Below are 23,361 nucleotides of genomic sequence, written 5' to 3'. Positions count from 1 at the left end.
GCTCTAATCGCAGTAGAAAATTTGTTAACTGGATTTTCATATAGAAAAGTATATCAAAACCAAGGAAATTTAGTAGTATTTTTTCTTGGTTTTGGTATTCTTCTCTATATAAAAATCCAGTTAACAAATTTTCTATTGCGATTAGAGCTATGTTCACCCGTTAAAACATGTTAAGATACGTGTAAGGAACAACCTTTGATGATATGTGAACGTGTAGGGCTTATCAAATCAGAGTGTAAATGATCTTCCTATGGAAACATAGCAAAAACACGATTTTTGATTGGAGACACCTCTAAATCATGTCCAAATAAGGCCATTTTTGGCGAAAGTTCTTAAATTCACACCTAGAACAAAAATTTGAGCTGACCCATGTATATTTCAAAACTTTTTCAAAATGTGGAGAGGTCTAATGTATACTTTAGTGAAGTTGGTGACACTTTCCCGTAGCTTGTAGTACATGTTTTTCCTCTAATTTATTTGACATGGCTCAATGTATCACCCTTACTGTGCTGTGGAACTTTTATATTTTCACAAGGCGTAAATACAAAAAATAACTGCCTGCCTTTTCTCGTGTTGTCGTTCACGTCCATGTTGTCATCGGTATTTCATTCTTGCTGTTTACGATCGAACGTTTCAATTTGGGTCTTGTGCTTATGGTTCGCGTTTGTAAATACGTCTACATCGGCATTTGTTTCTTGGCTGGTGGTGTTGATTGTTTGTTTGGAGGCATTTGACGTAATCGTTGTCACTTCGACGTTGATAATGGTAGTTGGTTTATTGATGCTGGGCACGCTCGTTGTTGAGTTAGAATTTGGAATCTGTCTTGAATGCGCTGAATATATGTAACATTTTCGCTTGAATTTCATTGGATGGTGAGGTAAGAGGGGAGAGGTTTATTTGGATGCATTTTCACCACACGAACTCCGTTGCATCACACGTTCCTCCAACGATCTTCCTTAACGGCATTCACTTCGCCGTATTGTGACATGTGTTGCTCGATGGCGCTAGCCTTAGTCCGCGGTGTCAGGTCATGTAGCTTTATTTCAATAGTGTCATCATATACATATGCTATATAAAACGGTGTCATTGTTCACGTTTCACACACGCGCACACTATGTAGAAGGAACCAAATTTTACTTTTGCAAAGAGACAAAGCGGCATACAGGTAAATTTGATTACATGCCCTGATATATTTAAGCATTTTCTTTCAATACAATTGTAACCGAAACCACTCGAATACATAACGTGATATTATTGCGATTTTCATTGTTTCATTTCGATAGAATTCTCTGATTCCATGGCAGCCTAATGATGATTGAAAAATTTATAAACTTAGAATGAAAAACTAGGCAGGCTCGTATGAACATGAGAGAAAAGAAATTTTATGGGATCTTTTGCTTTCTTGGGCGTTCCAACCGAGTCTAGGGGATCATTTATATATTACGTAACGCAAAAATTGCCCAAAATCGACTCCCACATGTAACAAATTATCACAAATCGGGACATGTATTTTTCTTTCATTTTAAGAAACCAAAGCTCTTAAAATATTCTTCTTAAGTCCCTAGATATAGCCTCATAACCCTTCCTGATTATTTAGGTTAAACTTTTCTTAAGGGGGTCCGCTTGCATATTTCGGATCTCTAAGATAAGAAAAAAAACTAAAGAAAGAATTTACTGGAATTCAACTTGGTTCGTCTGCTAAAGCCCATCAAGCTACCAACTATCAATTTTCATATGAGGCTGACAAAATTGGGTTATAAAGCTGATAAAATGGGGGGCTGATAATATCGGGTCTTCACTGTATCAATAAACGAAAGTAAATTAGTTGACTGAAGCAACGTGCCCTCATTAGCGAAATTAATTGCGAATGGAGAATTTCCGGTCGGTCGGTGCTCAAAACATTTCCGATTTATCCCTCAGTTCTCTAATCAATTATTTTTTTCTGTAATGAGTCACTGGAACATATATCTTTTGTTCAATTTGTGACAGATTTATTCAACTGCAGATCGCAGATCAAGGACAGCCAAACACATTTCCGCACAAAGGCGACTGGTAATTCTCAATTTCACAGTCCAGCTTGTTTTTGATTTCCTTTTTGTTCTCCAACAAAGCTACCATTAAATCTACTAAATCAATTAAAGCAAATCATTCATCCCACTCGGTCCGATAGAATGAAACGATATCTTTACCCCCTGTTTGCAGACGGGGGTCGCTGCTGTCGCTGATTTCATAACTTTGTCGCAAATATGGCAAGACACCGTCCGGTTTTAGCCCCACTGACTGATACACATCACTGCACATTTCGCGTTCTAATTTACAGCGGATGTGTTTGGTTGGGGGCGATTATGCCGTACCAGAACTGATCCGGGGGCTGTCCAAACCGCGCCCAATATAGTGTACGTTCCCGGGGGCTAGCTTGCAAATGTCGTTAAAGCTTGGGCAACTTCCTACGCGGTGTCGGCTCTGTCTGCGAAACGCAAATCACCTTTCAACGCAGAGAGCGCTCATGGCGTGGAGTGTAGCGGAGTTGTTTCAACATTTAAATCTTACCAAATAACACAATCATAATTCATCAGAGATCAGCGCAAGCGCGGTTGGTTGCATCTTCACGCCGACAACTGCCAGCAGCCGTTCGCATTACAAACGAGAGCTTTCGTAGATCCCGTAATTCTCTGCGTGGTCGGTTGGCGCTGTTCGAGCTCAGAGCGCGATAAAATCAAAGATCGGTACGGATTTTGCGTGAACAAGCACAGCTCAGAGTAATATACGAAACATAGATCGGCTCCGATTAGGCACGTGATGACTATAAACATCTTTATAAGCCGATGGGGTAGCGGCAGCTGTCGTGCCAAAGTTCCGTGTTCGGCTGTTTTTAATACGTCACGAGTTCATCGGCTCTATTGATGTAAGAACGCATTTGGCGAGATGGCGACTGGGGAACGACGCATGCTGGAACAATATCGTATATATGGCAATTGATATCGTTTTACATTTCTAAGATTAGAAAAGCACAGAAATCGTTTTAAATTCGAAAAAAAATTCGAGACCCAGAGGAGCATTAATCGACTCAGCTCGTGGAATTGGGACACTGTATGCACGTATGTGCAATAATATCTTTCTGAGTTAATTGTAATGGCTAAACCGATTTGAACGAATCTGGTTTCAAGTAAAATCACTAATGTGACAATTTTGCGCTATCAGTTCTTTTTAGATGATGGTTTTTAGTTTCAGGGATATGCCATAATTGCTGCTGATCATCTCTGTTTGCCGTTTCATTGATGCTAATCGTCAACAGGTTTTCATTGGTGATCCTACGTTGTTTTTTTGTCTTTTTGTCGGTTCTCACGGTAAAGAGGGACAAGTCTGTCTTTACCAGGAGGCATGCCAGTGGACTTGAGTGATTCGTGGTTATGCAGCCTAAGCTCGACCCCCATCAGTCCAAAAAAATGGGTACGCTTACTTCGACCGGTCATATCTCAGCCGTTACTTAATCGATTTTAAATCCGCTTTTCACCACTGGAAAGGTATGTCTTTTGTTAATACGTCGCATTACAAAGTAGAAGAATAGAGTTGTTTACCGTAAGTTATAGCAAAAAAGAGTAAAACAAAGTCAGCGAAAAAAAAATGGGAACGCTACTTTAACTTGCCATATCTTAGCTGTTCGTTTACCAATTTAATTTTTTTTTCGCCATTGGATATATTTTTTTTATAAAATAAAAACGGTGACCATAAAATAATGAAAAACAAATTTGTATATCCGAAGTAATTATAAAAACGGCAATTGAAAGTCAGTACAAACAAAATTAGCTTTTCTACCCAAACAATCGTATCTTGGTCGTTTGTAAACCAATTTAAATTTTTCTTACGCCAATGAAATCCTTAGAGCTTCTAGATTTGTAATGTATGCAACAGATGGTATATTCTCAAAAATTACTACAATTTTTGAGGTTTTAGGCCATATGAATTTCACATTGCGCGGTGGCACACGGTTTGTTAAATTTTTTTTGCGCCTTGTTTTCTTTTCCGGTTTGAAATGTAACATGTTTACCCAATAGTTCTAAATACTATATATGGGTATTATTATATCAAAATATTTGTACAAACGTGGACAAACGCAATATTGTATGTAAGTTACAAAATAATACTGTGTAATAAAAAAAATTCAGTAAATGCGACGAAATTCAGGATTTTTAAAGCATTCGTCATATAATTTTAAATTTAAAACGATGACATATACTTTTTTGTATACCAATCGATTGTAATTGATGACGGCTACAATTTCTGGAAGAACCAATTCTTATATTTTCTCAAAAAATAGACAAAAGTACGTAGAACTACAGAAATTTCATTTAGTTGGCAAATATTGTCAAATTCCAAGGGATGGGTTATAACTTCTAATGTTCCAATCGATTGTAATTAATTCCGACAACACTTTCTAAAAGAAAAAAATCTTATGTTTCCTAAAAAATTGACAAAAATACGAAGAAATACATAAATTTCATTTAGTTGGTAAATAACTTCGAAATCAAAGCAATGATCTGTATTTTTTCATCCCCCAATCGATTGTAATATATTTCGGCTACAGTTTCTGAAAGAACAAATGCTTATATTTTCTCAAAAAATAGACAAAAATACGTAAAACTACAGAGATTTCATTTAGTTGATAAATAATTTCGAATTCAAAGGGACGGCCTATACCTTTGTATGTACCAATCAATTGTAATGGATTTCGGCCGCCATTTCTGAAAAAAACAATGTTTGTCTCAAAAAATAGACAAACATACGTAGAACTTCAGAAATTTCATTTTGTTCGCAATATTCGTCATATAACTTTAAATTTTTAACGATGACCTATCCTTTTTTGTATACCGATCGATTGTGAACAGTTCAACCAGATGATCGACAGGCTCTCGTCAGACCTAGTGGGCCGGAAACCGCTAGTCATAGAGGGAGACTTTAACGCTTGGGCAGTGGAGTGGGACAGCCGCTGCACAAATAGCAGGGGCCAAGCGCTAATGGAGGCGCTTGCGAAACTCGATACTGTGCTAACTAATAATGGCTCCGCTAGTACATTCCGTAGAAACGGGGTGGAGCCGTGGATTGACGTCTGGCTCCAGGCATGGAATGGAGGGTAGACGAAGGCTACACCCATAGCGATCATTTAGCAATCCGCTTTAGGATCAACTATGGTGTGCAGCATCCGAGGGCGGGAGATCCCTGTCAGGTACGCGGGTGGAAGTCCAATCACTTCAACAGCGAAGCTTTCACCGCGGCCCTGGGACTGGAGTCCAACACCGATAGTCTAAGCGGGGATGCCCTGGTAGCTGTTCTATCACGCGCGTGCGACGCCACTGTGCCTTGAAAAAACCCTGCCAAGAAACGGCAGATGCCCGGTATACTGGTGGAGTGCCGAGATTGCAGCTCTACGATCAGCCTGCCTCAGAGCTAGACGTAGGATGCAAAGAGCTCGCACCGAGGATGCAAGAGAGAACCGCCGTGAAGTGTTTCGAGCTGCGAAATTGGCCCTTAACAAGGCCATTAAAAGCAGCAAGAGAGTGTGTTTCGACAACCTGTGTGAGAGTGCCAACGCGAATCCGTGGGGTGACGCCTACAGGATCGTGATGGCCAAGACCAAAGAGGGCTCTTCACCCCCAGAACGGTCTCCGGACCGGTTGGCGACGATTATCGAAGTACTCTTTCCGTCTCGAGCCACAAGCCCCTGGCCACCTGCACTACGAGACAGTGCGGGCACGGCCGAAATGGTGGCTCCGGTGACGAATGAAGAACTACTCGCAGTGGCTAGCTAGGGATTTAGCAATGAACAAAGCTCCAGGGCCGGATGGAGTTCCAAACAGCGCTCTCAAGACAGCGAATATAACGAACCCGAACATGTTCAGGCTAGCTATGCAGAGGTGCCTTGACGAGTGCCGTTTCCCCGATAGATGGAAAAGGCAGAAATTGGTGCTGTTGCCGAAGCCCGGGAAGCCGCCAGGCGACCCATCGGCGTACAGACCAATCTGTCTGATCGACACGACTGGCAAACTGCTTCAGAGGATTATCCTCAACAGGCTAACCCTGTACGCGGAAGGTACGGACGGCCTGTCAAGCAACCAGTTTGGCTTTCGGAAGGGTAAGTCCACAGTGGACGCTCTCAACTCAGTGATAAAGACTGCCGAGATAGCGATCCAACGAAAAAGGCGAGGCATTCGATACTGTGCGTTAGTGACACTTGACGTGAAGAACGCATTCAACAGCGCAAACTGGGATGCCATCGCGCTCTCGTTACACCGACTTAGCCTACCGATGGGTCTGTACCGGATCCTGGAAAGTTACTTCCAGAACCGCGTACTGCTAATCTCATGTATGACGGGGTTCTGAGACTGAAGTTCCCTCCTGGGGTCAAGATCGTCGGCTTTGCTGACGACGTAACCTTGGAGGTCTACGGGGAGTCAATCCCTGAGGTAAAACTAACCGCAAAACACGCGATCAACACGGTGCACCGCGGTGGAGGAATGGATGAGCGCGAGAGGCATGGAACTCGCTCATCATAAGACGGAGGTAGTTATCGTCAACAACCGCAAGTCGGCACAACATGCAGTTATCCATATGGGAGAAGTCGCGATCACTTCACAGTGAAGTCTGAAGTCTCTCAGAGTCATTATAGATGACAAGCTAACCTTCGGCATCCGTGTCGACTATACATGCAAGAGCGCGTCGACTGCTGTTGCGGCTCTATCGAGGATGATGTCCAACAGCTCAAAGGTGTGCGCCAGTAGACGTAGGTTACTGGCAGGCGTTGCCATATCTATCCTCAGGTACGGCGGCCCGTCATGGTCAAGAGCACTGAGGGTAACCAGTTACCTACAGAAACTGGAGAGCACCTACCGCGTGATGTGCCTCAGAGTGATATCTACCTACCGCACGGTATCACACGATGCATCCTGCGTGATAGCGAGCATGATGCCAGTCGGGCTGGTCATTCGGGAAGATGAGGAGTTTCGAGCTACGTGAAAATAGAGGAGCCCGCGAGCGCACCAGGGTGACCTCGGTCGCCAGATGGCAGCGTGAGTGGGACAACTCCTCGAAAGGTATGTGAACCCACCGGCTGATACCTAGCATATCGAGCTGGGTGGGAAGACCCCATGGGAAAGTTTACTTCCACCTGACACAATTCCTGTCAGGCCATGGCTGTTTCCGACAGTACCTCCACAGGTTCGGGCACGCGGAGGTCCCAGCCTGCCCGGACTGCCCAGGTGTAGACGAAACACATACTGTTCGTATGTCCTCGGTTCGACGTCGAAAGAAGAGCAATGCTTGACGTCTGTGGCTGGGACACAACCCCTGATACTCTTATTCAGCGGATGTGTCAATCGGTGGAGAAGTGGAACGCAGTCTCGGCTGCTAGCACCCGGATTGCCTGTAGGCTACAGGTAATCTGGCGAACCGACCAACAGACAACGGGCACGGCTAACTAGTGATTGGTTAGCTGGAGCGAAAAAGGCCAAGCGCAAAAAAGGGAGTGAATGGTCTGTTCATGCTGAGGCAGGTTTGGTGCAACGACTGGCAACCGCGTAAGGGGTAAACCCAGCCACCCCGAAGCAAGACGGAAGAGCGAGTGTATAGGCGTATAAGTGGACTGCCTCATGCCAAGACGGGAGGGTCGTAGCGTAGTATGTTGGGACTTAGCTATCGAGGCCTCATGGCGGTAGGTGTCCAAACTACCGCACCCCGTGCGGTAGCTTGGACACCTACCAATAGCACGTGTACTGGGCTAGGACGTAAAGGTCTTCTCCATTGTAAAAAAATACCGATCGATTGTAATTGATAATGGCTACAATTTCTGTAAGAACAAAATCTTACATTTTCTCAAAAAATTGACAAAAGTACGTAGAACTACAGAAATTTCATTTAGTTGGCAAATATAGTCAAATTCAAAGGGATGGGGTATACCTACCTTCCATGAGAAACCGGCCGACCGCAAAATATGACCATCGTCGATTCGAACGAAACTTTGCAAGTGTGTTCACTGTATGTATCTCCATGATATTCTCTGGCAATTGGAATATTTTGATACAAGAGCAATTTTTCAAAAGGGCGTAAACGTTTCTACGTGTATGAATTTCAAAATTTTTTTGTTTGATTACTATATTTTATACAGCAAAACTTTCTGAGAACAAGTTACAGGGAATGAATACTTCTGTCTGTCAAAAATATACACTGAAAAAAATGTTGTGTTATTTTTCAAAAAAAAACAAAAATTTATGATAAAAATTGAAATAGGAAAAAACCCATTTTTTAAATTTTTTATATTTTGTTACCAAAAACCTAAAGAGAAAAGAAACATTTTGAATGTGATTGCATGATGGAGAAAAAATCGGTAAAAAAGTTTTTCTAACAATAACTTCGTACATGTTTTAAATTTCATACTAATTGACATACAAAATTGTAATTTTATTACAGAATATAATTCTAAGCACCATTTAAAATCAAAATGCGTTTAACAAAAATCTTCCAAAATGCGATAGTTTTCGAGATATTTGAAATTTTGCTCCTTCAAAACAATTAATTCGTGTAATTATGCTCTTTTTTTAAAAGTTATTCGCATTACCCCATCATAAAATGTAAAAAATTTAATGTTAATTGTTTTAAAGACGTAAAAGCAACTTTTTTAGTGTATTTGGATCATGGAGAAGCTTTCAATAAAAAAGTTTTCCTAATAACAACTTTTGACGTATTTTTATAATTCTTACTATTTGCAGTCAAAAATACAATTTTCTTTTTGAATATGATTCTAAACGCCATTCTAAATCGAAATGCTCTTAACAAAAATTTTCTAAAATGTAGCAGTTCTCGAGATATTTTAACTTTTGTTTTAACAACACAATTATTTTGTTTTATTACGATTATTACGAAGTTAGTCGCATTTCTCCATCAAAAATAATAGGTTTTTCAAAAGGCCCGTAAACTTTCCTGCAACTTTCTTTTTGACATGAAGGCGATATTGTAAACCATTTGAAAGTTACATGAAAGCAACCAAAATATATTTCAACCATAGGGTCTGATGATTAAACTATATAGTTGAATCATATTTTGGTTGTTTTCATGTAACTTTCAAATGTTTCACAATATCGCCTTGTAGTCAAAGAGAAAGAATATTGTATAAATGTAAGCCTAGTCTATTAAACGGTAGTTCCAGACGAAGAGTTCGGATTTTCCGGTTATTGTACATATGTTCTGCATGGGATTTACACTTTTTTTTGTAAATCGACAAACTCCCTCTACCTCCAAACAAAATTTCTGGCTAAGTCACTTAATTAAAGTGAATTGCAGCATAAGTGAAGTAGGATGTATTCACTAGAACTACGATTACATAGTGAAATATCTCATTCGGAAGGCATTCAAAATTTCACAAACACCCACTGTGCGACGTTGATCGTGGTCCGAGATGATATGAACATTTCGAAGTAAGCAGAAGATATGTGTATTAAACATAACAAACAATCCGGCATTCATTCAGATGCTCCAAAGACAGCACGAGTTGTCCAAAGTTGTGTGAATAAGACAGGTTTTCGCTTGCCAGCCAGACTGCGCTGCCATGCTTAGCACGTATTATGACTGGTTGGCGATGATCTTTCCGATGGGTTTGAAAATCTCCTGTTTTCTTCATCTATCTACCTCTCGTATGACATTAACATACTTCAGCGACTGGTGTTGAGGGTTACACCGTTGAATCGGCGCGATCTGCAAGTGGTTGCGTAACATCGTGTGTGGCTTTGGCGGCAGCGGCAAAAACAGCTTCGGTGATGTGTGTTTGATTGTGGTTTTTAGGTTGCTCTTTCGTTGACATCGGCGGAGTGATACGATTTGGTGGCAGTGTTTCGACTTGAGTGGACCGGGTGCTCCCGATGCCAGAAAAACTCAGTCGTTTCCACAGGTGGCGTTGCATTTTGTTAAAAGCTGAGAAAAAGATAGAAAATTACATTAAAGAATTTACATTACCGAAAACTTGAAAAGCGAGTGAAACATCCAGCACATCTAATGATCCAAAACAGCACATAATTGAATAAATATCGAGATTTCGTCATGTGTAGTTTCAGTGATTCACAACTACGAATTGATCTGTACTTCAGGTGTTTTGTTCATTCCAGCAGAGTTCAAAGTGATTTGTGGAAGATGGACAATGCAGCATACAGGTGATGTTGTGAAGCTTCTACCAAGAAGAGTGCAACAATTTCTATCATTTTATGTTGTGTTATTAGTAAGTGATAAGTGAGTTAAATAATAAAAAAAGTATTGAAGATCAAAACCATGGCTCTGGTAAACTACACACTGCCATTCGGTAGCATACAGTCTCCCGGTTGGGCAACGGTAAGCCCAATCCATAGCCAACACGCATCGGCAGTGAACAATCTGCTCTACGGACCTACCGGTCATCAGGAGGACGATCCAAACGATCAAGGTTTCTACGACAATAGTCCTTATTCACCTCCGCAGCAGCATCGCCAGCAGCAGCAAAGTGCTCCTCAGCAGAGTTCCCAGTACCGACAAGCCCCTAGAAACAATTATCTGCCCCCTGCCCAGCAGTCATACACGCAACCTCCCCCAAAACAGCAGGTATATCAACAGCCGCAACTTCAACCACCCCAAACATCTAGAACATACGGCGAGGGATCCTATTCTCAGGCTCCCTCCCGAGGTAACCCTCAGCATCAAAATCCCAGCTACTACAATCCGGGCGGGTACAATCAGCAACCGAAGCAGCAACCATCTAGCTACAACGTGCCCAACCAACAGCCGCCGAATAATTACCGCGGCAATGGTGGGCCTCCTCCACCACCCCCGCCACCCAAAATCCCACAAACGCAAGCCACACCACCTCCAAGTCGGATTCCACCGCCTCCCGTGAGTAGTGGTCGCGGTATTAGCAGTACCTCCGCTGGTGGTGCCTTTCCGGAGCGACCACCCGGTTTCGTTAAAGTGAATGCCGGTCAAGGTTCGCGAACTCAAGTGCATGCCGTGCTGGACTACGACGACGACGAGGAAGAATACTACGACGACGACGACGGGGACAATGGTTCACCGAACGCGGCCGGTCGAGTTCCTGGTAAGTGTGGCAATCAATCAATCAAATGTACTTCAGTCCTTTCAGTGCAGGGGTACTTGGCGATTTTTCGGCACCTGAAGGGTGCTTCAGAATTGTTTGGTTTTGTTTTTATCTGAATAATTATAGCAATTGAACGCAGTTCGGTTGAAGTGGTCGTATGAATGGATTGGACATCATGGTTGCTTTGATGGGGAAGTAACTATGGATGTAGCTAAGAGCTGCTACGTTTAATCATAAGAGATTAGCGTTGTTTTAGGAGAAGCTGTCGAGCTACATGTAACAGAGACTCAAATGGAATTAATTAATGCGTACTGTTTTATATTAATGTTTACTATTTCATATTAAATTTTCAAAAATAAAGAAGTACAATTGCGGGTATTGAATGTATTTTGTGATATAAGAAAAGTAGATCACACTGCTAGAAGGATTGACATCATTTTTTCAAAAAGCTTTAGGCTTTAGGCGATATGGAAAAATCTTCCCCACAAATCATTACTTTGGCATTCTGCATCTCAATAACTGTAGCTGTTCATGCTCTGATATTCTCGTATTAGAAATGTTTACTATTGAGTTTTCTTCTATAGAAACGTCATGATTTCATGAACTGAACGATTTACGAAGGTTTTTGTTTTGATTCAAATGATGTTTGTGTTTTTAGGAGCTTATTCGTGATTTTTGCGATTTCTCAACACGTTACCGTAATATTTTATTCATGAGTTTACTATCGGATTTTTCTGTCAGACTAGCAGGATATATGTTCATGATTTCAGCATCTTAGTAGCGATTTTCGTAATTTCTTTTCATGTTATCGTGATATTTTAGTCATGAGTAGAGTTACGATCTTTGATATTTTTATCACGAGTGATGTGATTTATGATCATGATTTCAAGAACTTTGTCATTACTTTCATAATTACCATTCACGTTGTCGTGATATTTAAATCACGATCAGATATTCATGTTTATATATGTTCCTGATTTCAGGAGCTTATTCACGATTTTTGATATTTTTGTTGCGAGTTGTGTGATTTAAGTTCATGATATCGAGATCTTTGTCTAGATTTTCGTAATAGGGCATTGCATTTTTTTTCTGAAATCGCCTTTCATATTGTGACATATGTCAAAGTTAACTCAGATGTCAACCGTCATTTGGTTAATTTTATATCCCCGCCCACTTCACTTGAAGTTTTTGACATTGGAATTATGGGAAAATATAAGGAAAATATATATTAAATGATATAAATTTTGAAGTAGCACTCGTAAAATTATAACTTACACCTTCTTTTCAAATAAAAGCAATTCGTAGCATTTTAATGGAAGTGTTTTCGTTTGCCAAAAAATAGAGGAAGCTGGATTTGGAGGGCATTTTGTGCAAAAAAACTCATTATTAACCATTCTACTCTCTGCTGCAAATCATACATATTTTGCTGTTTTTCAAATGTAAAAATGTCTAAGAAATCGAACGGAACTTTTACGACCTTTGTCAGAATACGAGAAGTTGGGATTCTAGAGCATTTCGTCAATCATATTAAATTTAATCATTTTATCGTGCGTATATTCTTCTAAGTTTTATTAAAAGTATCTTGAACTGTAACTTGAAAACTCCTGAGGAACTAAATAGAAGAAAACTTACCATCGGTAAAATTTAGATACATTAGATTTTTTGACATTTAGTCTCGATTGCATATTATTAATCATCAAATAGCCCATAACAACTCCATTTAGCAATAAATATTTATTTTACCTTTTTCATCGTGAAAAAAGTTCAGAAAACACATAGTAAAAAAAATATGGGAAGCTGGAGTATTGGAACATTTGATTAAAAAAATTGGTTTCTAGCCTAAATGTCACAAAATACAATGCTTCTGAATTTTATTGGCAACGAATCAATTTTCATTTTGTTTCCACGTTCAACAAGCCAATTTTAATAATCATTATTTGAAGAATAATAGAGATATATGCACGAGAAAATGATTAATTAATTATTATGAAAGACAAAATGCCCTAGAACGCCAACTTCTCGTACTCTGATAAAGGTAGCAAAAGTGCCGCTCGGTTTCTGAGATTTTTTCACATTAGAAAAACGGCAAAAAATGCATGATTTGTAGCATATAACAGAAAGGCTATTAATAAAAAGGAATTTTTTGTACAAGGTGCACCCAAACTCCAGTTTTCCCCATTTTTGTGTAAAGATGCCAGGAGAAGTTTCGCAATATCACAAAGTTGCCAGTGATCAACGAGCTTTGCATTAAGTTGAATCTCTGATTAAAATGACACGAGCCTTTAGGAGTTCCTAGAAGCTGTTGGAAATTCCTTGTTTTATCTCCAAGACTTTGTGTCAGAGTTTCCTCGAGCTGGTATATTTGGCGGCCTCTTAAGAGAAAAATTTTAACCTTTATAAGTTATCTCACCTGCCTATAATTTTCGGAGCAGTAAAAGATACCCACACATGGAGATAATCAGAGTTACGCTCCTCGCAAGAAGCGTTCAAAGCATGCTACAAGTACAGTCTAAGTTTTAAGAGGCTCTTTAAGAGTGCCTTAAAACCACAATTGTTACTTAAGCTGAGTTAAGTGAGCATAACGATTTCTGGTCGTGAGGGGCATTGCTTTTTTTAGTATTTCTGTAAAAGAGTACTAAGAACATTTTTTAAGGCAATACTTCGCATTGGTCGGACGCTTTTTGTACGCGGGTATGGTTATATGAACTCTCCTGCCAAAGGTTACCGGATACGACCATTTTGTCCCATCCAGTGCAATTTCCATTCCAAGACTTTGCTCACCGGATTAAGAGGTGTTTGAAACAACCCCGCATGATAAACTCGAATCAGTGACTACACTGTCGATTTTAACTTTGTCAGCGGGCATGCAGACATGGTAGTCCTTCATAAAAGACAGAATATCACAATTCTGTGCTCATCTGGGCAAAATATCTGTTACCGCCGAATAAGTCGTAGCTTTGTTTTACTTGAATTTGCAAAAAAGGTAGGTGGATAATGTCTGGGATATAACTAGAATATCGCGATGGCACTTGGACTGATGATTCGAATGTAATGATATGCACCATAATGAGCAATTCACAAACAAGGTCACAGTTCCTAAAAAAAGTTTCCTCAATATACTGGTCTTGTTATATAGATATAGCACATCGAAAAAGTCCTTATCGGAAAAAATATCCTATATTGTTATGAAATATATATTGTTATTCGAGATCTGGAATAATCTCGAAAATTTGTCTTTCTGTGACAATAAAATTTTTAATTAATGCAACCTGATTTAGAAATGTAGATTTTATTTTTTTGTATGTCTTAGATGAAACGTCGAAATCTAGTGACAATTCGAAAAAAATATTTAGATATTTTTTTCGAAAATCCAAAAGTTTCAGAGGACCCTTACAAAAATCACAAGATGATACAAGATTCAACGTTTCATACATTTCCAATGCTTTTTGCCTCAAAAATAAATAGGTAGCTTCTTTACAAACTCCAATATTTTCCAAGTCTCGTGAAGTGTTACTATGTTTTAATCGCCGCAAGGTTCTACTGTATCGATTTTGTTGGCTATTTTCAGCAAATTTGAGACTAACTCAAATTTGATTGATCTCAAATTTGCCGAAAATAGCCAACAAAATCGATACAGCAAGTCCCGTGAAAGTAAACCTCAAAAAAAAAAAATCGAGATGACGCTAAATCTTGACGTTTTTTGTCCATCTGAGCCATTTTTTTCGAGGTGTCTGGTTACAAAATTCGATGATTACTTTTTTCTCATAGGTGCCATTGGCACCCAAATGTACAGTCTCCTGAATAGATGCTTACATAAAATGCGTGGCAGTCTAACACGAACGAGCTTCGGTCGATTTTTTTTTAGAAATCGGATCTTTCGGTATTTTACAAGCTTTCAATTATCGGAAATAAATATAGCTGTTGCTGAAGGGTTGAACCTCAGAGGCGGGTCGACCCGAGCAACACCGTTTGTTGACTAGCCGTTTCTGCAACATAATTTGTTGCAAAGAAGCGTACATAAACCATTATTCAACTGAATTAGCAACCAAAAAAAGCGCACCAGCAAAAGTTTATGGTTCTGCAACAAACCGCGGCCATTACATTTTGCAAGTGTTACACATACACATAAAGTTTTCCGGAACATTTCTCCGTCCGTCGCCTTTAAATACCTAGGGTGATTTTTTTCTATGGAAAATTTTCCCTGCACGATTATGACACGCCATACACATTTTGTCATCAATACACACCTATGGCACGTGTGAGTGCGACTTTTGTTTACATTTATAGTAAAAACTCGCAACATAGTCAATCGAGCTAATTACTGGTCACTAGCAGCTGGACATTTCATGTAAAAGTGCATGAACCAAAATTGATTCCACGAATATTACTACAAATTTTGTGAATTTAAAATCTAAAATGTATTAGCAATCATGAAACGTTTTTGAATCCATGAACATTTCATGATTCTGTGACCATTAAATACATGATTCTGCGAACTATTTGACGAGTTCGAATGATCAGACATGATTATTGTATTAGAAATCACGAACCGGTTCACGAAAACATTAATAATATTTTATGATTTTGCGAACCACTTCACGAGCATGGATATTAGATCATGACAAATATATTAGAAATCATGAACCAGTTCACGAATATATGAATAATATTTCACAATTTTGTGATTTATGCTGCCACCGTGGTCAGTTATGACTATTATACTAGAAATCATGAACCAGTTCATGAATACATAAATACAATTCTGATGATTTTGTGAACTATTTACCGGGCACGAAGATTGAATGGACTTATGAATAAAATTTTGCGATTCGTAAAATAGTTCACGGGAAAATATCCAGAATGTTTTGATTCTGTGAGCTAATGTTCCTAAATCTATGAATAACATAATGAAATGAATTCAACCATTACAATTAAAAATTAAGCGACATTAGTCAGATTATTATTATAACGAAAAAACCAAATATGAACTGGATACAATTAGTAAATTGCATAAAACTAAGGTAGTAAACAAAATAAATTAAATAATTGATATGAATAAAATGCGTGAAATGAATGAACTGATCCGAATGAATCCAAAGAATGAAACGAATAAAATAGATAAATTGAAAGGAAAACTCAAATGAATGAAATTTATGAAAATAATGCCGAATCGATCAAAATAAAATGATCATGAATTTAAAATTAGTCATATGTTCGAAATTAATAAAAACAAAGCGTCTGGTGCAAAGTGCTCAAAACGAAAGTTATTTTGTTTCACGATTTTGAAGGTATGGCAACGATAGATCTTTTGTTTAATATTAGGATCGCTTTATACATTCATTGTGCACGAAAAAAAATATTTTCAGTCACACAGAGCCACACATATGAGCGTTTCAAGAGTAGACGTCCAACCATTTCCAAGTCGAGGAGCGCCGCGGCGAACACGATAACTCTCGATAAAACTGTCTGATAGGGAAATACAATAAGTTTTGTAAAGCTTAGACTTGTAGTTTGTCAATGAACGACAAAAAAATAGAAAAAAGTTCGAGTTTCGGAAAATGGCTTTATGAAAAATCTAATATTTTAATGTTAAATTCGCTCATATGTATTCAAAACAATAGGGAGAAAAAAGTTTTATTCTGTTTTCTGTGGTTCATCGACAGGATACACATATTGGACGTCCTCATAAAAAATCAAGTCAATTCGTTGATTAGTTTTTGAGTTATCGTGTTCGCCAATTTGAAAAAAAAAATTGAAAAAAGCTGTTTCGAGAAAAACGCTATTAAAGGGTGTCCCACATCAAATTGCAATACGGAAAAACCGCTGTAGAAAATTGGGTATTTTCTCTTGAAAATTTGGGTAGAAGTAGTTTAGAGTGTATTGTTTTCACTGTATTTTAATTGGAATTGAATCTGCTATTGGCTTGTTCCTGTTCTCCTTTGTTATCTCCTATGTCATCCAAGCGGATCGTTCTATTCACTTGTAAGTAGAAACACACCCACCAGTCCGAACCAACGAGAATGGGTCATGCCAGTCGAAAGCCACATATCCAGACTCAAACCGCCTATCTCCATAAAAAATGGTTGCTGGTACCAAACTTTTTGAATTCCGATACGAAATATTTTTTGATGACGAAAAACCCTAAAAAACATCAAACCTGTTTGTCCTATTGTTGAAATTGTACGCAAAACTGTCTCACTAAAAAAATAACCAAAAAATACATATTAAGTTTAACAGAAAGTTTCATTAACTAAGAGATGGGTACAATATTAATATTACAATATTAAGTACAATAGTGAGTGACGATGAGTCTATCGGCAAAATTTCAGATCGATCCTGTGCTCGGAAGTTGGATTAGACAACTGTCGGACGGTTCGGTTAAATACGATTTTGCACTGATAGGGAATTAGGTTTAATTTTTCTGCAAACTTGAGATAATTCTCAAGTTGATTCTAATTATGAAGGATGGAAAAAGGAAGTTAAAAAAATTTCCCGATTTTATCAACCAAAATTTTTCGGATGGTTTATAAAAACTAGTCGTTACTGTATATATATAAATATTCAGTATAGAATTGAATTAAATTGGAGTTGGACAGTTCGTTTTTGGCACATTGGCGCTTGCCTTCCCGTAGTGCAACGTTTCGAAGGGATATCCCTACATATTCAGGGGAAAGCAAGGTTTGAACATTATTAGACTATACATTTTTGCTTTGCAGAATAGGATGTACTATTAAATATGTTTCCATGCGTAGCTCTGTTGTATACTAAAATGTAAAAAAAAATTTTAAGGAAATAGTAGACAATGTTTTTGTCTTCTGAATCCTATACAATCACATCACACACATCAAATTTGCTTGGAGATTAACAAATATTTTAGATTAGTAGGAAGACTAGGATTCTTCTGTAAGAAATGTAAAACACATGATTTTTATTTATGGTCTCGTTTCGGTAACGTAATGTCGTGTTTGTTCCAGAATTTAAGGCACTTTTTTCACGATTTTTTTCCTTGAAATATCAGAGAGTAAGCCATTTTCACGATTTTTGCCCACCTGACATGCCACATGTGACTCCTCTCCGTAATGAAGTTTTCCTTAGCCACCGATCACAGTTCACCGTGTTGCGCAAGGTCACATTTTTGTTTCACACCTGGTTGGTACCTGCCTCAACATGGCTACTCGGATGCCGACCGTAATTCTGTTAGTCAGTTCACACTGTGCCGGTGCCTCCATTATGGCCGGTCGAGTGATTAAGTGGTATCTCACAAACATAGGCTAGCAGATCCCGCATGCATCCGCCTCCGTTGTCAGCGAGTTGCCGCGATGGATTAATTTATTTATATTAATAGCACTCATCTTCTCAGCTCAATACTGCTGCTGATGCTGCTGTCCGAAGTGATTGCGTTTCATCGTCATAAAGGGGCACCTACCTATACGGTACCTTTTTTCCTTGTAAGTATCATTAGGTGACCGTTTAAATTATGGCACTCGAGTGTTGGCGAGCGAGTGTCTAATTACTTTTTATTGTTTATATGATCGCGAACCGAGAGCTTCTGCAGTTCCATTCGATTGTCCGCAGGTACAAAAGCCGTTTAGGGTTAGCGATTTTTCTTGTTTTGTTTTTATTACCGCATAAGCGTGGTTTCCGCTGAACTGGTCCCGGTGCAGTCGGTGATGAGTTGCTAATCGACTGAAGGGGATAAATGGTAGCGCTAAGGTCAAAAGAGTTGCTCTGACGGACGAGAACCGCAATGTTTGTTGACGTCTTGGCATTTTCGCAATTCTCTCGAATTGAACCCTTCCAGTTGAAAGTCTGCTAGCTTTATTGATGACTACTTCAGGGGTTGTAAAAGAGACACTTCCACAGTGCTAAGTGGCAAATACAATTGGCAATAAATTGTATAATATATGGGCAATGTCAAAAACGGACTGACTAAAGGGTTAAACGTAATGATTCCTTGTGCGTCTAGCCCGTTTCAGGGACTGTACGGAAGAACTGACTTCCTAGATAAATACACTTACGTCGTCTGGATTACGGAGAATCACACACAATAGCATTGTTCGTATAGTACTTCCGAGCGGATGTTCCCACGGATAGTTACACCTTCGCTTAATAATAGGTGTAATATGAATGTGATTAGCTTGTTCTGAACATTTATAGAGTGAGCCTTATGAATAGAAATACAGTAGGTATAGCCATTGGGTATGGTGTGCTGAGGTGTTTCCCATGAAACTCCGTATATAGTACTACAAAAGCAATACGTTTATTAGTCATAACTACTATTCAATTTGATAGTACATTGTGTTGGTGCATGCCCATCATCTTATTGATTAGCTAGAGTCAAGCTTTAGATCTCGAGTTCTGTTTAAAACAGAGTTAATTAATCTAGCGCCAGATATTCGCATGTAAAGAGGTTTCGGAGAACTTTCTAATTCTCCTATCACTTCATTTTACTTGTAGCGATCGATACATGTATTGTAATCATAATTTGTAATCTTTATCAGTTTCGTTTTTAATTTCAAGACTATTGTGGAGCTTTCGATTGTATATACCGTAGCCAGGACTTAGTTTCGGAGCGGGCTTAAAAATTTAAGAATAATGTAATTAGCTTTAACTACTAGAGGCGAAGAACCAAATAGTCACTGAAAATTATGTAAAATTCAGAAAAGAAATGAAACTTTTATTTTGCATAGGCTTTTTATTATTTATGTTTTCACAACGAGTCACTGATTGGTATAAGGCGGCTGAAATCTCTCGAAGTTTTTCAGCAAAGAATTGACCCACTAGGTTTCTTTTCCAATGCCGTAAGAGGCTGCTGCACAACAGCAGTAGTTGTGGTCCACTAGAAGGTCGATAACAGTCTATTGTCTTTCTGCGGACAACACCAGCCTAGAGTTTACTACCACCCTGTTACACAATACCGTCTATAACATTGAAAAGACTTTATCGCAAAACCAATTAAGCTTAGAAGTTTTTCTTGATATTGAAGGTGCTTTTGACAAAGTGTCTTTTGAATCCATTTCTGAAGCAACACGAGGTCATGGAGATTCATATATCACGAACTAGATACACGCAATGCTTAGCAATCGACATCTGTGCTCAATGTTATGACAAGTAGAGATAAGAAAACTGAGTGTCTGCGGATGTCCTCAAGGTTGGAGTGCTGTCACTACTTCTATGGAACCTTGCATTAACACACGTTTTGATTTAATGCAGCAAGCCTCGTGTGTTGTTGAGCAATAGTGTCTTCACGTTGGACTATCATTTAATCCAAATAAAATCAATGGTGCTTTTCGCGCAACGGAGGATTGCAACCGAAGCTCGCGTTTTGCAGTTCTTTGACTCTGAAATTATTGTCGCAGATCAAGTTAAGTACGTTGGGGTAATTCTTGCTCAAAACTCACATTGATTTCAGAATCAAAAAAGTTTACATGGCCTTCGGCCAATTTAGACGAGCTTTTGGCAAATCTTGGGGACTCAAACCTAAGTACATTCAAAGGATTTACGCAATAACTGTTAGACCAATACTGGCATACGGGTGCCTTGTTTGATGGCAGAAGGGAGAAGTTATGAAAATCCGATAAAAATTAAACCATTTTCAGAGGATAGTCTTGATGGCGATGACTGGTGCGTTCTTGACAACACCTACTACTGCTCTAGAGGCACTCTTGAACATAAAAACACTATGTATTTCTTAAACAAGATTCACTTTCTTGTGCATTAGACCTCTCCACATTTTCAAAAAGTTTTGAAATATACATGGGTCAGCTCAAATTTTTGTTCTAGGTGTGAATTTAAGAACTTTCGCCAAAAATGGCCTCATTTGGACATGATTTAGAGGTGTCTCCAATCAAAAATCGTGTTTTTGCTATGTTTCCATAGTAACATCACTTACACTCTGATTTAATATGCCCTACATGTCCACATATCATCAAAGGTTGTTCCTTACATATATCTTAACATGTTTTAACAGGCGAACATAGCTCTAATCGCAATAGAAAATTTGTTAACTGGTTTTTTATATAGAGAAGAATACCAAAACCAAGAAAAAATACTACTAATTTTCCTTGGTTTTGATATACTTTTCTAAATGAAAATCCAGTTAACAAATTTTCTATTGCGATTAGAGCTATGTTCACCTGTTAAAACATGTTAAGATATGTGTAAGGAACAACCTTTGATGATATGTGGACATGTAGGGCATATTAAATCAGAGTGTAAGTGATGTTACTATGGAAACATAGCAAAAACACGATTTTTGATTGGAGACACCTCTAAATCATGTCCAAATGAGGCCATTTTTGGCGAAAGTTCTTAAATTCACACCTAGAACAAAAATTTGAGCTGACCCATGTATATTTCAAAACTTTTTCAAAATGTGGAGAGGTCTATTGTGCATACCGTCTAAAGATCACTGGGTTCTGGAACTGTAACCCAATAGCTCGTGCAACTAGTTACACAAATGGTTACTTGGAATGAGTATACACTTACTCCCAGTGTCTTTATACTCACATGAAGTTTTCCCTTTAAAACTTTCAATGTGTGATTTCCTCCTCGCGAGGAATGGCTGTCTGGCGGGATGGAGCGACAACTTGAACAGAACTTAGTTTATTACACTGACGGTTCTTTGTTGGAGGGCCTATCCGATGCGGGTGTCTATTGTCGTGCAATGAGATTAAATCAATCTCATTCGCTTGGTAGATACTGTTCCATATTGCAAGCAGAAATCTTCTCGATTCTGTATGGCGTACACTCAGCACTTCAACAGGGAATTTGCGGTAAAAAAAATATTTTTGCTCTGACAGTCAGGCTGCGCTGAATGCACTTAGTTCGGCAGATTCGAAATTAGTAATCGCATGTCGAATTCAAATCGATGAACTTAGCATTTCAAATGCTATCTACCTTCTATGGGTACCCGGTATTACTGGAAATGAATGGGCGGACGAATAGGCTAGAGATGGCGCTGCGACTACCTTCGTTGGTCCAGAACCAGTTCTATCACTGTCGATAAGTCCATAACAGTTTTTGCAACCGACCGAGACGGTTGTGCCTCCAGGTGGAAGGTTTTGTTCTCGAGAGAGTGACGGAGTGCGAGACGCTGTATGCGTTATTGTGGGAGAGAGAGAGAGACGAGTTTGTTAAGTGTGAGTCGACAGTTGATACGTCGGAGGCGTGGTCAACGGCATCCTCGACAAGTGGTGTTTTGACAGCAAACCGCGGGTAGACGAATTTGCCTACCCCGGTGGCAGAAATCGACAGTGATCGTGCCTGTACACGCAGAAAAAAATATAGTGTATTGGTGTCGTCGGGCAATTCTAATCGACGAGAGGGAAGCGTCACAGATAGACCCATTTGCTCTATTTGTCTACCGCAGAAGTGGTACGATGAATAAGGAAAACAAGTGGCACCGAAAAGTGCCGCATCGACAGTGGGATTTTCGCAGCAAGCCACAGGTAGCCACATTTGTCTACCGAGGTAGTGGAAACGGAGAGAGCACGCTTGTGGTGGTGATACCGACGAGCAGCTTAATCGGAGAGAGTTTTGAAGTGTTGCAGGTAGGACTATTTCTCTACTGAAGAAACAACGCGACGAAGAAGGACAGCAAGTGTCACATTGTCAAACAACGGGCACCGAGTTTACAACGTAACACATGAGGTGTGTTCTACCGGTGTCTTCGTCACCTAATAGATAGCAGATAACAGGTATATTTTTCATTCCTTTTTGTGATAGTTTTTCTTACTAGGTAAAATGGATGAAGAGATGGGAGAACGACTAACAGACCCTCCCCCTAAGCCTTATGCTGAAAATGTAAATCCGACTAGAATTAAAATTTACCCAGAGTCGTCAACGGGACCATGGATTGTATTTATTAGGCGTAAAGCAAAGGCGCTAAATATCATTCAAATTTCTAAAGATTTGACTTCGCGATTCTCGGATGTAAAAGAGATCGTCAAAGTTAATAAAGATAAAATACGCATTGTCGTTGGTAGTCTCAAACAAGCCAATGCAATTGCTTCTTGCGAGCTTTTTACACGTGAATATAGAGCGTATATTCCTTCAAAGGAAATTGAAATTGATGGGGTCATCACAGAATCGAGTTTGACTGTTGATGACTTAGTTAAGCATGGAGTTGGTCGTTTCAAAGACACCATACTTAAAGACGTAAAAATACTTGAATGCAAGCAATTGCATTCAGTATCACACGAAGGAGATAAAAAAGTTTATCGACTGTCTGACTCATTTCGAGTGACTTTCGCTGG

At 39.2% G+C, this 23,361-nt stretch overlaps 1 protein-coding gene across 4 annotated transcripts in view; it reads left to right on the top strand.

Annotated features, from left to right (window-relative positions):
- Positions 1-23,361, top strand: part of LOC131678632 (protein spaetzle 3) — a 109,816-nt gene that overhangs the window by 29,147 nt on the left and 57,308 nt on the right. Inside the window, exon 2 of one of the 4 annotated variants that reach the window (XM_058958861.1) lies at positions 10,131-11,104. In XM_058958861.1, coding sequence (XP_058814844.1) covers positions 10,309-11,104 — 796 coding nt within the window. In that variant the 5' untranslated portion in view covers positions 10,131-10,308. Of the gene's footprint in view, positions 1-10,091; positions 11,105-23,361 lie in introns of all 4 variants that reach the window. The other 3 variants (XM_058958860.1, XM_058958862.1, XM_058958863.1) reach the window with 3 other exon arrangements.

The sequence above is a fragment of the Topomyia yanbarensis genome, chromosome 2 (genome assembly GCF_030247195.1).
Source record: "Topomyia yanbarensis strain Yona2022 chromosome 2, ASM3024719v1, whole genome shotgun sequence".
Lineage (NCBI taxonomy): Eukaryota > Metazoa > Arthropoda > Insecta > Diptera > Culicidae > Topomyia > Topomyia yanbarensis.
The sequence above is the reverse complement of the archived record's forward strand: the minus strand, read 5'-3'. Positions and strand labels throughout refer to the sequence as shown.